General features: G+C 40.5%; 1 protein-coding gene across 1 annotated transcript; it reads left to right on the top strand.

Annotated features, from left to right (window-relative positions):
* Positions 1-559: 559 nt before the first annotated feature.
* On the top strand, positions 560-13321 carry LOC145450229 (uncharacterized). Its single transcript, XM_080328732.1, has 3 exons — positions 560-679; positions 11803-11938; positions 13186-13321. The coding sequence occupies exons 1-3, from the start codon at positions 568-570 to the stop codon at positions 13283-13285; spliced, it is 348 nt and encodes a 115-aa protein (XP_080184858.1). The 5' UTR covers positions 560-567; the 3' UTR covers positions 13286-13321.
* The last annotated feature ends 460 nt before the right edge of the window (positions 13322-13781 follow it).

Raw genomic sequence — 13781 nt, 5'->3', positions numbered from 1 at the left:
GGCCATATATCACAAGACGCTGTTCAAAAGCTCTTCAATGTATCGTTAATGAAAATTAGTTGCAATTTTCACACCCAAGCACTTGGCTTATTTCATGGAGCTCACTGGGAGGCATGATATTAGTCCTTGTGGAAACATTTTAAAATGCATTAGCACCCCGATCTATATTCTAACTTTCAAGATTCATTCAATGTTTTCTTTCAGATTTTATATGTATAGCTTAACGCTCATTTATATTATAGTTACATTCGGTCACCATTAACATGGATAGTTCGTATTCCAATATACAGGCTTTCAGTCTAGGACGGCGTCATGAATGTCTTATGAATCAGGTAAAGCAATTTGTCGAGATGAGATAAGATGAATAGCCGCTCTCGTATGTCGTACTTTTCTTCCAATCCAAATAACAATAATTTCGAATGTGCTTACAGGGTACCAGAAAGTAATCAAATTCAGTAAGCTCTATTTCTATAAACTCAAAGTTCACTTCTAACCCTCATTCACAGGAACGCATCAGCACACAAAATAGTTCCACGCAATCCAGCAATAACACGGTTACCCATATTCATGAAAAATGTCAGTTGCAAAGGCGACGAATGGGCGCTGACTGATTGCGCTGGAGGCAAATTACACAGGAACTGCGAAAGAAACACAAAACTGGCTGGTGTCAAGTGTATTGGTGGGTTGTTGCATCATTTCCTCTCTGTTTTAAAATGCAATCTGATGCCCTCTGCGAGGATATTCGTACGGATTGTTACTTATTATCATCTTAATTGTGATATGATTTACAAATATTGAAATTGTGGAAAATTATCGTTTGGATACTCAGATAGTGTATTGGTGATGATCCGGATTCTTGGTCGGTAGGTCGCGGGTTCGATCCCCGGCCGGGTCAGACCAAAGATTCGAAAACTGGTATCCGCGGCTATCCTGTTAGGCGCTCAGCATGGACGAGAAAAAAAACCGGGGTGTAGACAGTGTTCCCTCTAGAGTCTAGTTTTTGAAGAGTCTGCGCACACTCATCAACTCACTGTGCAGACCCTTAGCCAACAGTGCGTAACGACTAAAAAGGCCATCACTTTTGTGCGCAACTTCGATTTTCTGTGCGCAGAGACCGTATCAGCACTGCGTATTTGCGCACGTGCGCAGCTTAGAGGGAACATTGGGTGTAGACTAGATGATCTTACGGTGGTATCGCATCTCTGCCGTCAAAGCATCTCGATGGCGCAGGAGAAAAAGAATATCATCTCTCTCTCCCTCTCTCCATAGTGGAAGTCTGGATACCCCGTTTGCCCTATCATACACTTCAAAACATGTAGCATACGGCTACTTAGTACTCATACGGAAATATCCTTAAACTATAATTGATCGATCTGCAACACTGGCCCGATCACATCTCGTAGCTAAGTCAAAAATTTAAATGATTTTAGGCTGTTGGGCACGTCATGGTGAGTGGCGCTTGAATACTAGACTAAAACTTAACATTGATCGATTCGAAACCGCACCAATTTGATACTCGATTTCGCCCAGCCTTGATAATAAGTGAAGACGTTGCGATTTAGAATATCACAATGAATTATTTTTCTACTTCTTTTATATATATATGTTAAGTATGTATACGATCAACGTCTGAAAGAAATAATGGCGCACAACAACCAGATATGCTTTCGAGAGGTGAGCCAAAGTAGTCAAGTAAGCTCATCAAGTAGAAGTAGAAGTAGCGACGCAGAAGTCTACTCAAGTGCGCGCAGAAGTAATCTTTTAATAGCTACCTAAAACTACTTCAAGTACAATTGTCTGGCATTAAATCTATTCAAGTAAGTAAGCAGTTGTGAAAACAGTCATAATACGTTCACATGAATTGTCAAAAGCTGCAAATTGAGCTGTGCGGAATGTGTAGAGATTGATTCAGCTGCCCGGATGTATGACTTTTACTTTTTGACCGCATAATGGGATGCAAATGATAGCTGTGCTACGGAAAAGAGATTCTTATCTTCTGTTTACCCAAGGACCTCGTTTCAGTAAATGTCAGGGCGTAGCATCCTCGCTCGTGTTATAAGGCTCGTCATTTAGACGAGGGAGCAATACGAAAAAGTTGTATCGGATGCGTTGTTAACGCTTTGTACGATTAGTATACGTTAATAGCAAATCTAGCAGATCGTAAAAATGCCATATACTTCAATTTCATATCCCACAATAGATGCAATACTAATATACTTGGTTTTAAACTTGAACATGCACGTTATCCAGACAGAAGAACTGACATTAATTACCTCAAAGTAATGATACTGCATAGATATATACAAAAACTGTTTCTGTAAAGCGGAAGCACATGTCTTTTGTCCTGAAAGTTCCAACAGTCAGTTGAAACAGGTCTAACGATGCGATAGATGCTGGATTTCGAAACTGTAATTTCAAACGTTTTGATGAGCCATATTTACGGCGGTGAAACATGTCATACGTGTGCGACAATGCGGTGTGGATGGAACCACGCAAACCGCTAACTAAATTACATTCAATCGATAATTTTGTGAAAATAAACCCGTCGCTCCAAAGCGACTTTGCTCGAAGCGCTGCGGAAATTCTGGGCTTTACTTCACTTTGTGAAAATTAAATACTCGTGAAAAGATCCCCGAAATTCCTCGGCCTCTCTCTCTCTCTCTCTCTCTCTCTCTCTATCTTTCTCTCTCTCTCTAATTGGACGAATATCTATGCGACAAACTGTCAATAGCGAAAAGTATCTAAATAAATCACCAAATATTACCAAAAAGAAGTAAAAGTAGCGGAAGATTAGATTTACTTGAGTATAAGTCCTGCAAGTATAGTGGCAAACGACTGGAGGACTTCGAAAATGTAGACGTACTTCATTACTCAACACCTCTGGACTACTTTCGTAGTGAGTCGGGATCAAATTTGAAATCCCAAGATCGGGATTTCAAATGATTCTTACTCCTTAATCCCGGGATTAGCAAAATAGTAAAATACAAATGCAAGGTATACAAGCAATATTTATTTCTTGTATTACACCATGTAACAAAATTTTGCAAAAGTTTTAGTTGGCTAAACAATTTTATGTATTGTGTTTTAGTATTCTAAACTAATTACTAAAATACCAAATTCTTCCCGAAGTGTCCCAAATTTTGAAGAAATGTCAATTTTTCTAATTTTTGATTTTACTCATAATTGCTCCGTATTAATCACAATAATTCTTTACTGGACGTATGAAAACGACGCTAATGAAAAGGATAATACGAACAAATATAGCTCACTCATGCATCAAGTAACAATGTAAACACTTTAAAAATCGTCAGAAGTGGTTTAGTTAGCGTGATTTGCGTCTTTGAAATGAGAAATCTTCTATTACTATTGACCACAAATAGCACAATTTAACAAAATTTTGCAAGATTATAATAGAGTGAAAATTTTTATGTGTTGTGTTTTGCTATTACAAACCAATCACTAAAATAAAAAATTCTTCTGAAGTGTCCCTAGTCTATGAGAAATGTCACTTTTTTTTATTTCTCGTTTTACTTAAAATTACTAGGGCTGGGCAAAATCGAGTAGCCTACCTGAGTGATTCGATTCTGAATCACGTAATATGCTTCGAGTCGAGTCGAGTAGTCGAGTATCACTCGTTATGACGTCATGAAAGAATGTAATATGTCAAGGTTCAAATATGTACCGTTTATGCCCCCACAAGGAATACAATGCCTTTTATCCGTCTCATAAATGATAATTTGGTATTTTTTCGACCATACCGATTTCATTTCACTTGGTGACAATGTTGTGGGATAATCATGACTTCGGAAATGTGCTACGTCCAGTAACCTTCGTAGCTTCATACCATATGTTTCGTATGCTACGATACCGCCAATCAAGGTTTCAACAGTGAAAATTAGTATTGAAACGATAATTCTCGTTGATAAATTAACTTTCAGTGGCGAGAAGCGTATAATTTCTATACTAAAAAAAATCGTATTTTACTACTCGACTCGAATCATTAAAATTAATACTCGATTCAGATTCGAGTACTCGAATCATTGTGCCCAGCCCTAAAAATGACCCTGTAATATTTCGCAGACTTCCTTATTGAACGTACAAACACACTAACAAAAAGACGGAATATGCACAAATGTTGGCTACCATAGCTTATAAAAGGATGGAATCACTACAAAAAATTTCACGATAGTTTTTTTGCGAGATTTGGGTCTATAAACTCAGAAATCTGCTGGTAATATGAAACGCAAATAATCGCCCATTATGCAACTCCACCACTCTTCGTATCTTCTTTCCAAATCATACATATCCTGCTGAAACACGTCACTATGTTCCTCGCTTACATCACCCATATTTGAACTAATAAAATCACGGTGAAAGTACAGGTAATGTCCCACTATATTTTTTCATATGTCTCGATCATATTGTTTACCAGAGGTTAATATTCATTGCTTCGTTTATTTCCAAGAAAATTTCCAACTACATCTCGAAATGCCTTGAATGCCTCTGCTTCTCTCGCAGTCATTTTATGGTCAAGTGCTTTAAAAATGATTGCCAACATTCCCGCATAAGCAAGGAGAACCCGCCACAGGTATTCTGAACCTTGGAATGTCACCCATATACAGAAATAACAGTCATCCTATAAAGTTTCGAGTAGCAAATGACATTGAGTGGCGATCTCCCCTTAGCCATCCATCGATATTTCATGGGCATGTTTTGCAGATTACATGAAATGCCCAGTTTTTATCTTTGTCGCCAATTTTCATGCTAAAGTAAAGTTAATAAGTATACAAAACCTTACTATCTGTATTTTGTACTTAACTTGTTTCAAACTGATATACAGACCACAGATATAGCACGAACAGCCAGCAGGCAGAGTGCATTTTTTATGTTGACATTAATGATGAGATTATACTCACTAGATCCACATTCAGCGCATTTACAGAACAAAACGAAAAAGAATTTGAGATTGCTTGCTGTAGCCCAGTGGTTCTTAACCTTGCCTCCAGCGCTCCCCAAGGGGCGCTGGCGATTTTGAATGGGCGGAAACGCTCAGGAGGCGATATGGGGGGCGCTGGGCTCAGGGTGGCGATATGGGGGGCGCTGGAGAAAAATGGCTTCGCAGTAGATGATGTGGTAGTAGGACATATCCTTAATAAGTTTTCAGAGCAAATTAACACTGAAAACTTCGTTATATATAGCCTACAGAAGACATGTATGTTTAATTGTCCATGGGCGCCTAAATGACTGGCACCGAATGTTCCTGTCTTGGCAATCTGAACCTCAGAAGACGAATTCCATCTGGCTGGGAAAAATTATATACCAGTGAAAAAATACCAATTTGAAATCGTGTGTGTCTTTTAGTTTAGCACGATTGGGCGACAGGGATATAAAGAACTAGATATCCCTGTTGGGCGATATCCCTATTGGGCGATATCCCTATTGGGCGATTCTATATTTTTTGATATAGCAGACAGCAGGTCACGAAATAACATCATGCAACGAAGTCATACCAACGGGTCCGCCCGCTCGAATAGACACCTCAAAATGTCCCCTCTATACGTTTTGACGAGTCTGCGCACACTCACCAACTCACTGCGCAGACCCTTGGACAACAGTTAGGGCTGGGCACAATGATTCGAGTACTCGAATCTGAATCGAGTATTAATTTTAATGATTCGAGTCGAGTAGTAAAGGACGATTTTTTCGAGTACTGAAATTATACGCTCCTCGCAACTGAAAGTTAATTTGCTAACGAGAATTATTGGTTTGATACTATTTTCCACTGAAGAAGCCTTGAAACCTTTATTGGCCGTGTCGCAGCATAAGAGGCATAGTACAAAGCTACGAACGTTACTGGAAATAACACATTTCCGAAGTCATGATCATCCCACGACATTGTCAAGAAGTGCAATGAAATCGGTATGGACGAAAAAACACCGAAGTATCGTTAATGTGACGGATAACAGGCATTATGTTCTTCGTGGTGGCATAAAAGGTGCATATTTGAACTTTGACATAGTACATTCTGTTGTGACGTCATAATGAGTGATACTCGAATACTCGACTCGAAGCATTTTACGTGATTCAGAATCGAATCACTCAGGTACTCGATTTTGCCCAGCCCTAACAACAGTGCGTAACGACTAAAAAAGGCCATAACGTCGGATTTCTTGTGCGCAACGTAGATTTTCTGTGCGCAGAGACCGTGTCAGCACTGCGCACGTGCGCAGCTTAGAGTGAACATTGCACCTCACTCAGCTCTATCGGTAAATCTGGTACCGTGAGCAGAGAGGACAAGAAATTGATAGCAATATATATGCAATTCCCGATCTTATAGACCGATTTCATCATGATTTATCGAAAATTATTGCGCATCGCACTGGCTCGCTAAACAGTACAGCTGATTTCGTGGCAAAAGCGAACAACGTGATGGGGGCGGTCGGTTTTCACCCTATTGGATCCCAAGACACAAGTTTTCTCGGGGGGCCTGACGAAGTGTCGTTTTGTTCCTGCCAACGGATATACGCCCGAAGATGCATAATCATTATTTTGGGGTCCTACCTTTTCAATCACACATCACTCAGCTCTGCCGGTAAATTTGTTTATGTGAGCAGAGAGAGGATAAAAATCAGTGGCGGCTCGTCCTATAGGGCAACTGGGGCATTGCCCCACCTAAAATTCTGTTCAATAACAATTTAACCATTTATAGACGCACAGCAATCAATATATACCGAGATCACAGCGAAACCCGCGTTCTTCTTGTGCTTTCGCTTGCAAACGCCCATACATAGCGAAGTCTCTGCGAAAATCGAATTCTCTTCTGTGTTTTCGCTTTGTGAATGCCTAGCCGGGGCTTGCCCCGGTAGCGCTCATAACAAGCTTTCACTATCTATTCTCTCAAAGCCGCGCACAATAAAGAAACGGTGATTTACTCTCTCCTATTCGTAAAATGGCCGAGCAACCGGGGCAAATATGCTTGCTCGCCCCTAAGGTGTGATGTAACAATCGTATCTATATCTGAACTCGGTTACCGTAATATGCGTTGAGTCGACCTTTGCTGGAATAGGTCGATTTTGACGGTGTTTCGCACCATGATATTTCTTGAAACTTGGTATGATATGTCGTGAAGGTAGTATTTAACACTGCTCCAAGTTTCAGGCTTGCTCCTTAAAGATAATGGTAGTAATTCCGTTTCCGAAGTTCAGTGTGTGCTGATCTATCATGTACATAGTAAAGCAAACAGATTTTACTCAAAAGCCGGTATTGGTCTCCATTGATTTTGACGATGTTCTATACCGAGATCGGTCATGACATTTGGCACGATAAGTGTTAGTATCGACCGCTGTAACAAGTTTTAAGTTTGTCACTGAACTATGTGGGTGGTAATTTCGTTTCCAAAGTCGAGTAAGAGCTGACTCTTCATTTATCGCCAACAAATTTACGCAAAAGCCGTTATTGGTCTCTATTGATTTCAACGATGTTCCATACCTAGATCTGTCATGAGCTTTCGCATGGTATGTCTGGATTTTAGTATCGAACACGGTGCCAAGTCTTAAAGTTGACACTCAATGATTGAGGCAGTTATTTCGTTTTCGAGGTCGAGTATGGTAGAGATGCGCGCTGATCTGATACTTAGCATACCTACGTCATTGCGGATCTCACGCAATAGCCGGTGTCGGTCTGTGCTGATCTATAGTCTGCGTTCCATAACGAGATCGGTGATGATATTTCCAATGGTATATCTCGATGATCGCATGAAACAGCTGACCAAGATTCTCGGTTTGCATTCAAATATTCACATAATTTTATGTTCGCCAATGTCCATTTCACTGTGAAATTGTGGCCTTCAAACCATTTGCTTACAATCCCCTGTCAAATGCGATAGCTATTTCATTTTCGATGTCGGCTAACAGCTGATCAGCCTATTCCTCGATCTATTTTACTCAAAGTTCGGTGTTCGTCTGTTTGTATTGATTTTGACAGTGTACCATACCGGAATGGGATATGAGATTGCGTATGCTACTTCTCGATGATTTCTTGTAACAGTATACTAAGTTACGGCTTTTATTCATGTATTTATTGATTAGTATATTTTCCAACGGCGATTTCGCAGCAGACTTATAGACTGTAAGCCGTATGTGTTGTGTCACAGTCTCCAGTTTCAAGGCCAAAATGTCCTATGATGTTCCGAGACCGAAGTTCCGAGGCTGCTGTCCTTAGTTCTTCAAAGACCATTCAAATTGATGTTCTGGATTCAATATGACAGGCCCAATCTATGAGATAACAATTGCGTATGTGTCCGAACTCGTTGACCTTTCCAGTTAGGCTTACGCAATCTCTCGAGTTCTAGTCATTGGAATGAGTCAGGTCAAGTCAAGTGCGAACATGAATCGTATTGAATCTTTGCTCCGTACGTAGTTTACGCAGTTGTCTTTAGAGCGAAAATGAGAGGTCTAGAAGTTGTCCAGTCTATTGATCCAATCGTACGCCGGGTGCCTACGTTTTGGTTGCCTATTATCACCTGGTCGTAACCAGAGATGGCCACAGTCCGGTTCAGGAGCCGGAGCAGGATTTCAATGTTTTTTTACCTGGCCGGACTGCATCCGGATTTTGAATTTGGGGTGATTTAGCCGGATTTTTTTGCTGTGATATGATTAATTAGCATTGTTCTGGCAGGATTTTTTCGGATTCCGAACTGGACATTCACCAGCCGGATTTCTTTGGACTATGAATTTCCAATTGCCAGCCGGATCCGGATAGATTCGGATCCCGAAATTTTGGAATCCGCCCATCTCTGGTCGTAACCACCAGCTCAGTGGTCGTAACACACCAGGATCGTGTACGAAACACTTTCGGACGGGCTTAGAAAAATTAGGGTCTATCGATTTGCGTAATCTATAACTATACCATGAAATCATAACGCATGCTACTAAGGATGACCTGATACTTGATTCGTGGCATAGGGACGATTCTTAGTTCACGTACATTTTGTAAAATAATCCTTTGTTAAAAAATAAATGAATAAAACATTTGTTACCACACTTCAAGTCACGGCTCACCGGCAAACCTCTCGCGGCACCTACGTTAAAATCACTGCTGTCGGGAAATTCATGTGAGCATCATAAAGTTACTTTTTTACGTTGGAAAACGCCATTGTGACGTCATGTTGATAAAAGTCGCTCGCAGCCCTTGCCCCACCACCCGATATTGTCACGAGCCGCCACTGATAAAAATTGATATCAATATATACGCAATTCCCGATCATATTGACCAATTTGATCAATAATTAGTAAAATTTTTCGCGCTTCGCGCGTCTATGCGAGAATAGCTGGCTCAGTAAATGGACAGTTGGACACCCAGTGTAGATGACCAGTATCAGCAAATAGCGGATAGCCAAAGGGGGGTCTTGGGGCGAAGCCACCCGGAAGTTTGGTTTATCACCCTATGGGGGGCCAAAGACCAACGTTTCCTTTGGGGGGTTGACGAAGTGCTGTTACGGCCCTGGTAACGAATTAATTGTTTAATATGTTTAATTATCAATTACGTGCCCTTTATTTTCCAATACAACAGCTGACTCAGCGCTACTGGTAAATCTGATTGCGTGGGCTGAGAGGATAAAAAGTTTATAGCGACGTATATATGTAATTACCGCCTATTCATTCATGCATTATAGAAAATTTTGGCACCTAGGGCGACCAGGCCACACAAATTTTGCTGACCATCGAAATCACGCTACGGGGTTCTTAGGGGCGAAGCCCTCAGAAGTTTGGTTTATCACGCTATGGGTGCGCAAGGCAATCGTTTTTAGGGGGGGTTGACGAAGTGCTGTTACGGTTTCCCTCATACTCATTGTTTTTATTACATTCCTTACAATATGAGGTTGGGGGGCGCTGGAGCACGATGATCTTTGAAAGGGGGCGCTGGAGGGAAAAAGGTTAAGAACCACTGCTGTAGCCAATACTAACTAACTGAGACAGAGTTTGACTGTTTGAGTTGGCTGTTAGTAACTGATTGTTACTAACAGCCAACGATTATGAATTGAATGATGGATGAATGTGACGTCACAGTTGCTAGGTCATTCCATAAAGGAGCTTGAAAAACATAGTGCGGAAATTTAAAAAGCTTAAAATGACATTGTTAGACGACACTTGTGGCAAAAAATGCCGGTAACATGTTTTATCAATGAATATGGTATAGTAAATATCAAAAAACGGCTCAACTAAATTTTTGTTGCATGGTGATATTCATAGATATTGAAACTAAACATGAGCGCATCAATAGTGTCCTTCGGCGTATAATTAATGATGATGTGTCTTCGGGTTGGTATTAATCACTTGTTGCATATTTCTATTTCTCGACATGTCATCACGATTGTCGGTATAGTGAATATATATTTTGGAATCGTCTCTAAACGTACCAGAAAAACCTTCCTTCATACGATTTTAAATACCTATTTCTTCATGGGCCGTATTATTGACCTCTTCGGTTCGCATCTGCACGCAGGGGCTCAGATTCCGAGCATTCCAATAGGCTATATTACAATCGAAAAATTAAGTCACTGTGAATCGTGGTAGGCAAAAAATTCGGGGCCAACTCGTAAATTCAAAACGCATGCTGACAGCCGCCGAAACACGCTAATTCAAATTATGTGTAGACGCATGATAGACGGCTCCACAATTATTGTCACCTCTAGTCTAGACGGTTTCTTAATTTGCCTGCGAAATGTCCACGAGCTGAAAACGCACGTTCCGCCTCAACGGACATTGGATCAAAATGGTTGTCAGTGATTCATATAAATTTTTATTTTCTGATCGTTTTTGCTGGCTTCAGACAGAAGAATTTCTTATGTATGGTACTCGCACGCCAACATCCCAGTTTGATCTTCAACACGAAACTCATTCAGCTCTTGTGCCAAATTCATTTTAGAATTATGGCTAGCAGGATTTTCATACTGTTGAGTAAAGCCTCGATCTAATTCAACAGCTGGGCCTGGAAACTATAAAGAGCATCATTTGAAAGCCCGTTATTCCGACCAGAATTTCTACTCCGCAGCAACACACTTCTTTCCAACGCTACGATACTTATTGACAGTGATACAAGCTGTAGCCTACGAAAGAAGTGATAGCCTAGTAAATTGTTATGCCTTATAGTTAGTTTTGATATCACACAAATGTGAATTGTTTTAACTTAGACAATCAGCCGATGACGCTTTATGGCCAAAATAGGAGATATGCATATGACGTTAATAAACTTTGGCATATATGCTTTCTAGAAATTCTGGAATCTCATTAGGATTAATTATAGGGCTACCATATTTTGGAACCGTGAAAGGAGGAAACTTTTTCAAAATTTTCAGACTAAGAATACTGGAGTAAAATCCGAAAAAAGCGCAGTTTTTACCTACTTTGAGGTTGGTTGACTAAAAAAAGTTCAACTTTCCGGCTCAACTCCAGAAACACAGTTTTTTCTTTCACACTTAACGTTGGTTGACTAAAAAAAAGGTCGCCACTTGTGTTCGAACCACGAATTTCCTATTTAGCTTCATTTATGCCAATTTTCATTCGAATCTATCCACTATCTTAGCCCTAAAAGCTGTAAAAGAGGACGAATTGCCGGAAAGGAGGACGTATGGTAACCCTAGATTAATCCCGGGACCGGAATCAGAAAAATAGCCGGAAATCTCGCGATCGCGGGAAAGGTATTTCCCGGGGTCCCGAGACTATTTTGCACCCATCGTCGAATGTTATGTCAGCATTCCAAGCGTATACCTGTTCAACAAAATGTCTCCCTATATATATTTAGGTAAATTACTGGAGAGTCGCGGGCCATGTCCAAAATTCACAACTCAATGCGAGGTTGGCGACAGATGCATCGATCGAAATCATACTTGCAACATGATTGCAGATTGTCCATGGGGTACAGATGAAATCGGATGCAGGTAGGAGGTGTTCGTTGGGTTTGTTCAGATTTAACCGACTTTCAAAATGTCTAGGTTTTCAGTCCGTTTCCCATGCCTTATACCTTAAAAACATATTCTGGTTACTTTTATTCGTAATTTGTCCCATGCATCTGTGTGCACGTTGACATTTTTTCATGTTCCCAAAAAATTTCCATGGACTTAGGGAATTCCGCCATTGTCAGTGACTCGGTGGGAATGGCCTGTGTTCTCATTGACGCGAAGCGCATGTTCTAACGTTGATGAAGCGCTGGGTATGGAAGTTAAATGGGGATCATTGATGAGTCAGTTCTTTTACTGCTTTGTTGCTGACGAACTGTGGTTACTGGTGAAGTGCAATACGTATGAGATGGATTTTTGACTCATGCTGTTAGAGCAGTGTTTCTTAACCTTATCGCCAGCGTCCGCCAAGATACGATTTGAATTTTGAAGGGGCGGAAACACTCAGGGAGCGATATGGGGGGAGCTGAAGGAAAAATAGTGTCTCAGTAGAGGGTGCAGTAGGGAAATATAAATACAGAACAATAGTTCTATATATCCCTGAGATATCATTGCAAATTAGCATTCGACAAAAGCTGACAAATCTCGAAATTTTTTGTATGCCGACAATTTTTTTAACATGTTTCCATATAGATTGTAAAAGTGTGCAATGGTTTATCATAATTCATATAGAATTAATTGCGAATACTTTCAGATCGTCAATTTCCCGTTAAAATACTCGCCTCACGCTACCTCGGGTTATTTTCCACAAAATGTTCGAACTAGGTATTTTAACCCGCAGCTAACTACGTTGCATTAATGATGCTTTGAATCTTTTTGGTCAAAATGATTGCCTAAATATATTTGTGCTTGAGAGCTATTAAATTAAATCTTCAGAATATTTCGTTATCGTATCATAAAGGATGGTAATGTTTTGTGACCCGCAACCTTACATGAACGTTATATAATATGGGTTGCTTTGTTTTGAATACAATAGTGAAGTCCCAACCCGAAAAGACCGATCGGACTTCGAACTCTTTTCCCTTGTTTTACTGCCATCCTGGAAAACAATTTTTTTGTGGGGGCGCCCGACCCAGGAAATTTTCGAAAGGGGGCGCTACAGGGAAAAGGTTAAGAACCACTGTGTTAGAGAGTATAGTGCGTGATTAGTGAACATAGTATTAGAACAACATTCAACTATCTGATATTTTATTATGGACCTGATACTCATTTCCCTTCTACTGGTATAGGAAACAAAGCTTGGGAACGTCTGTTTCGAGAGTGACTGGGGGGTGGCCAGTGAAATCGGCACTTGGAAAACCGGCACTTGGTGAACTCGGGCCTTGGTGAATTCGACACTTGGAGAATTGTGGAATAAAATGTATTACCAACTATTAATCTGAATTAATAAACTAATAATAATATTATCAAGGGATTTTTCAATATTGTGCGGAGGTCAGGGCATGCGTAGATCACACAGTCACGGCGTGATTAGATCACGGGTTGCGTAAGCGCGGGAGATAACGCGACGTGGCCGACGCCCACATATCGACCTCGCGTGGTCTGCTCGTTATTTTTAATTAGACGGCGTGACGGACGTGTGAGTTTTGAGAAGATGGATATTGGCGTTGTATGGGAGATCGAAGTTTTGAAAGATCAAGTGGCGCTTCTTCGCTTTACGATCACTACAAGCCAGTGTTCCTCCATGACATCAACAAAAGCTTCCCATGAACACGTCAAAATTTTTAACGTCGAAATAAATTGTTTTTTTTTGCCTTTGGAGAGAAAGATATTGGGGTCGGGGGATGTAGAATTTTATCAACAAAATTCCCAAAAAAGATCAGCG

The sequence above is a fragment of the Botryllus schlosseri genome, chromosome 11 (genome assembly GCF_051294905.1).
Source record: "Botryllus schlosseri isolate E-star chromosome 11, Bs_hap1, whole genome shotgun sequence".
Taxonomy (NCBI): Eukaryota; Metazoa; Chordata; class Ascidiacea; order Stolidobranchia; family Styelidae; genus Botryllus; species Botryllus schlosseri.
The sequence above is the reverse complement of the archived record's forward strand: the minus strand, read 5'-3'. Positions and strand labels throughout refer to the sequence as shown.